This window comes from Pseudomyrmex gracilis, unplaced genomic scaffold (genome assembly GCF_002006095.1).
Source record: "Pseudomyrmex gracilis isolate BER0280 unplaced genomic scaffold, ASM200609v1 scaffold_400, whole genome shotgun sequence".
Taxonomy (NCBI): Eukaryota; Metazoa; Arthropoda; class Insecta; order Hymenoptera; family Formicidae; genus Pseudomyrmex; species Pseudomyrmex gracilis.
In genome coordinates, this window is record NW_018020984.1 from 97402 (window position 1) to 99342 (window position 1941).

The 1941-nt window shown below is 43.9% G+C and overlaps 1 protein-coding gene across 1 annotated transcript; it reads right to left on the bottom strand.

Annotated features, from left to right (window-relative positions):
- Nucleotides 1–617: 617 nt before the first annotated feature.
- LOC109860510 lies at nucleotides 618–1546 on the bottom strand. The gene is made up of 2 exons (XM_020439631.1): nucleotides 1041–1546; nucleotides 618–769 (listed from the first exon to the last, which is right to left on the bottom strand). The coding sequence occupies exons 1-2, from the start codon at nucleotides 1525–1527 to the stop codon at nucleotides 744–746; spliced, it is 513 nt and encodes a 170-aa protein (XP_020295220.1). The 5' UTR covers nucleotides 1528–1546; the 3' UTR covers nucleotides 618–743.
- Between the last annotated feature and the right edge of the window lie 395 nt (nucleotides 1547–1941).

A 1941-nucleotide genomic window follows, 5' to 3' on the forward strand; every position in this document is an offset into this window, starting at 1 on the left:
TAGTGTTGAATTCGATTCTACTTCAGAGGGTTTATAAATCATAGTTATTTGATTCACAGAAAAGAAATCTCGACCAAGAATAATATCTGTGGGCCACGCTTTATTTTCTATTACCTGCAACTCCACATTTGTTACCAAACTGTCTAACGAGTCCAAAACCATTGTCGTTTTTACTGAGCCAACAATAGTTATCGGTACATTACTTACTGTTGTAAATCTACTCGCTACCGGTTTACCCCAGTTCGCTTTATCACCGATGATTGTTTCGCAAACGTNGGCTTTAATGAACGATATTGGACTACCTGTGTCCACTAAGGCGTACAACTTACAATGATTGTTATTGAATGACTTAACAGNTAAAACATAATCGCTTAACACTAATTTTCGGTCGTTCAGATTNCTGACGCAGGCCACCGATGAAGTTAAATCCTCCTCGGCCGTAGAGGCTTTCATTGTCGTTGAATTTACCTCTGTTACTGGAGCCGCCGCAACTGTGGTGGTTGATTGAGACAACTGCTCCTTCCTCTTAAGTTTGAAGCACTCATCGCGTACGTGACCCTTGTTTTTGCAGTACACGCAGAAAACTTCTTTATTGGACTTCTTTGGAGAANATGCTTTGGCGTCCGTCGTTGTCTTTGCTTTGACTGATTTATTCGTTGAAGAATACGGCCTTTTCAGCATATCCGCACTCATTACCGTCACCCGGTGCATTTCTTTCAGGAACTGGTCGACAGTGGAGGCCTTCAATGCAGTTGCCGTATTGCGCAAACTAAAATTAGTGATACCGTTTATTAAAAACATGATTGAATCCTCTTCCGACAGTCGAAGTCGGTATACCAAGGCCAACTTGTCATTAGCATAATCCAAGAACGACTCCTTGTTATGGTCCCACTTCCTAGCTTCAATTCTTTGAACAAGGATGTGATAAGGAATGGAGTACTGGAAACGACTATTAATGGCAGTTCTAAAGTTTTGCCATGACTCTTTAGTAGATGCGGGTGAAAGGTTATACCAAGTGCGAGCTGCCTTGATTAACTTACCCGTTGCTGCTAACAGAGTGACATCTTCTGAGACCCCATGTATCCGAGCCACCTGCTCAACGTTTTCTATCCACAGAGATACGTCTTCGTCCTCGGATCCTTTAAAATCCGGAATTTGAGATGACAACAGCTTAACTGCTTGTGCAGGTGCCAGTGAAGCAAGTACTGGACTTCGTGATTCGTTTAACGATCGGCGAAGCACCCCTGGAACTGGAACTGACTCCCTCATGACGCTTTCTGTGTGTTGATTCGTATGCCTCCTAGACGCTGTGTCGACGCTAAACGTCACAAATTGAGTTAGCACCTCCTGAAGCTGCATCATATGCTGTGTTAGTCGATCTAATTTCTGCGAGACCGCATCGTCTGATGTTGAAGAAGAGGCTTGCACTTGATTAGTTGTAGCAAGTCTTCCTGTAGTAGCCCGTGAATCCTGAGGATCTTGAAAACTGAGAAGATTCATTTGGACATGTCGTTCGAAGTGCGACATAAGCGTGTCAATACACGTAGATCTGCTCTCGCTTGCAGGTAGTTCGTATTTAGCGAGCTCAGTTTTGAGCTCCTCCAACGAGAGACTTTCCAGCCGTAAACGATCCATGTTTACCACTATATACTTTACTATTTGAGACTCTANACGTCACGTAGTCCCTTTGTTGTATAGCAAAACCGGTACGAACAGGTTCACCAATATGGCCGCTATCGACCATAAATCAAAATGGCGTTAAAACCGTTACCGACTAGCTGATCAACGGAAGGCGATACTGACGCGAAAACGCGAAAAAGGCACTGTGCGTTACAAGCGTACACTAGCTTGCACCTCAACTCTATGTGTAGCAGTAAACGTACCTCAATGCTGTTGGTACAGACTGCGACCACATACAGGTGTTGAACCGTTTGGTTGAGA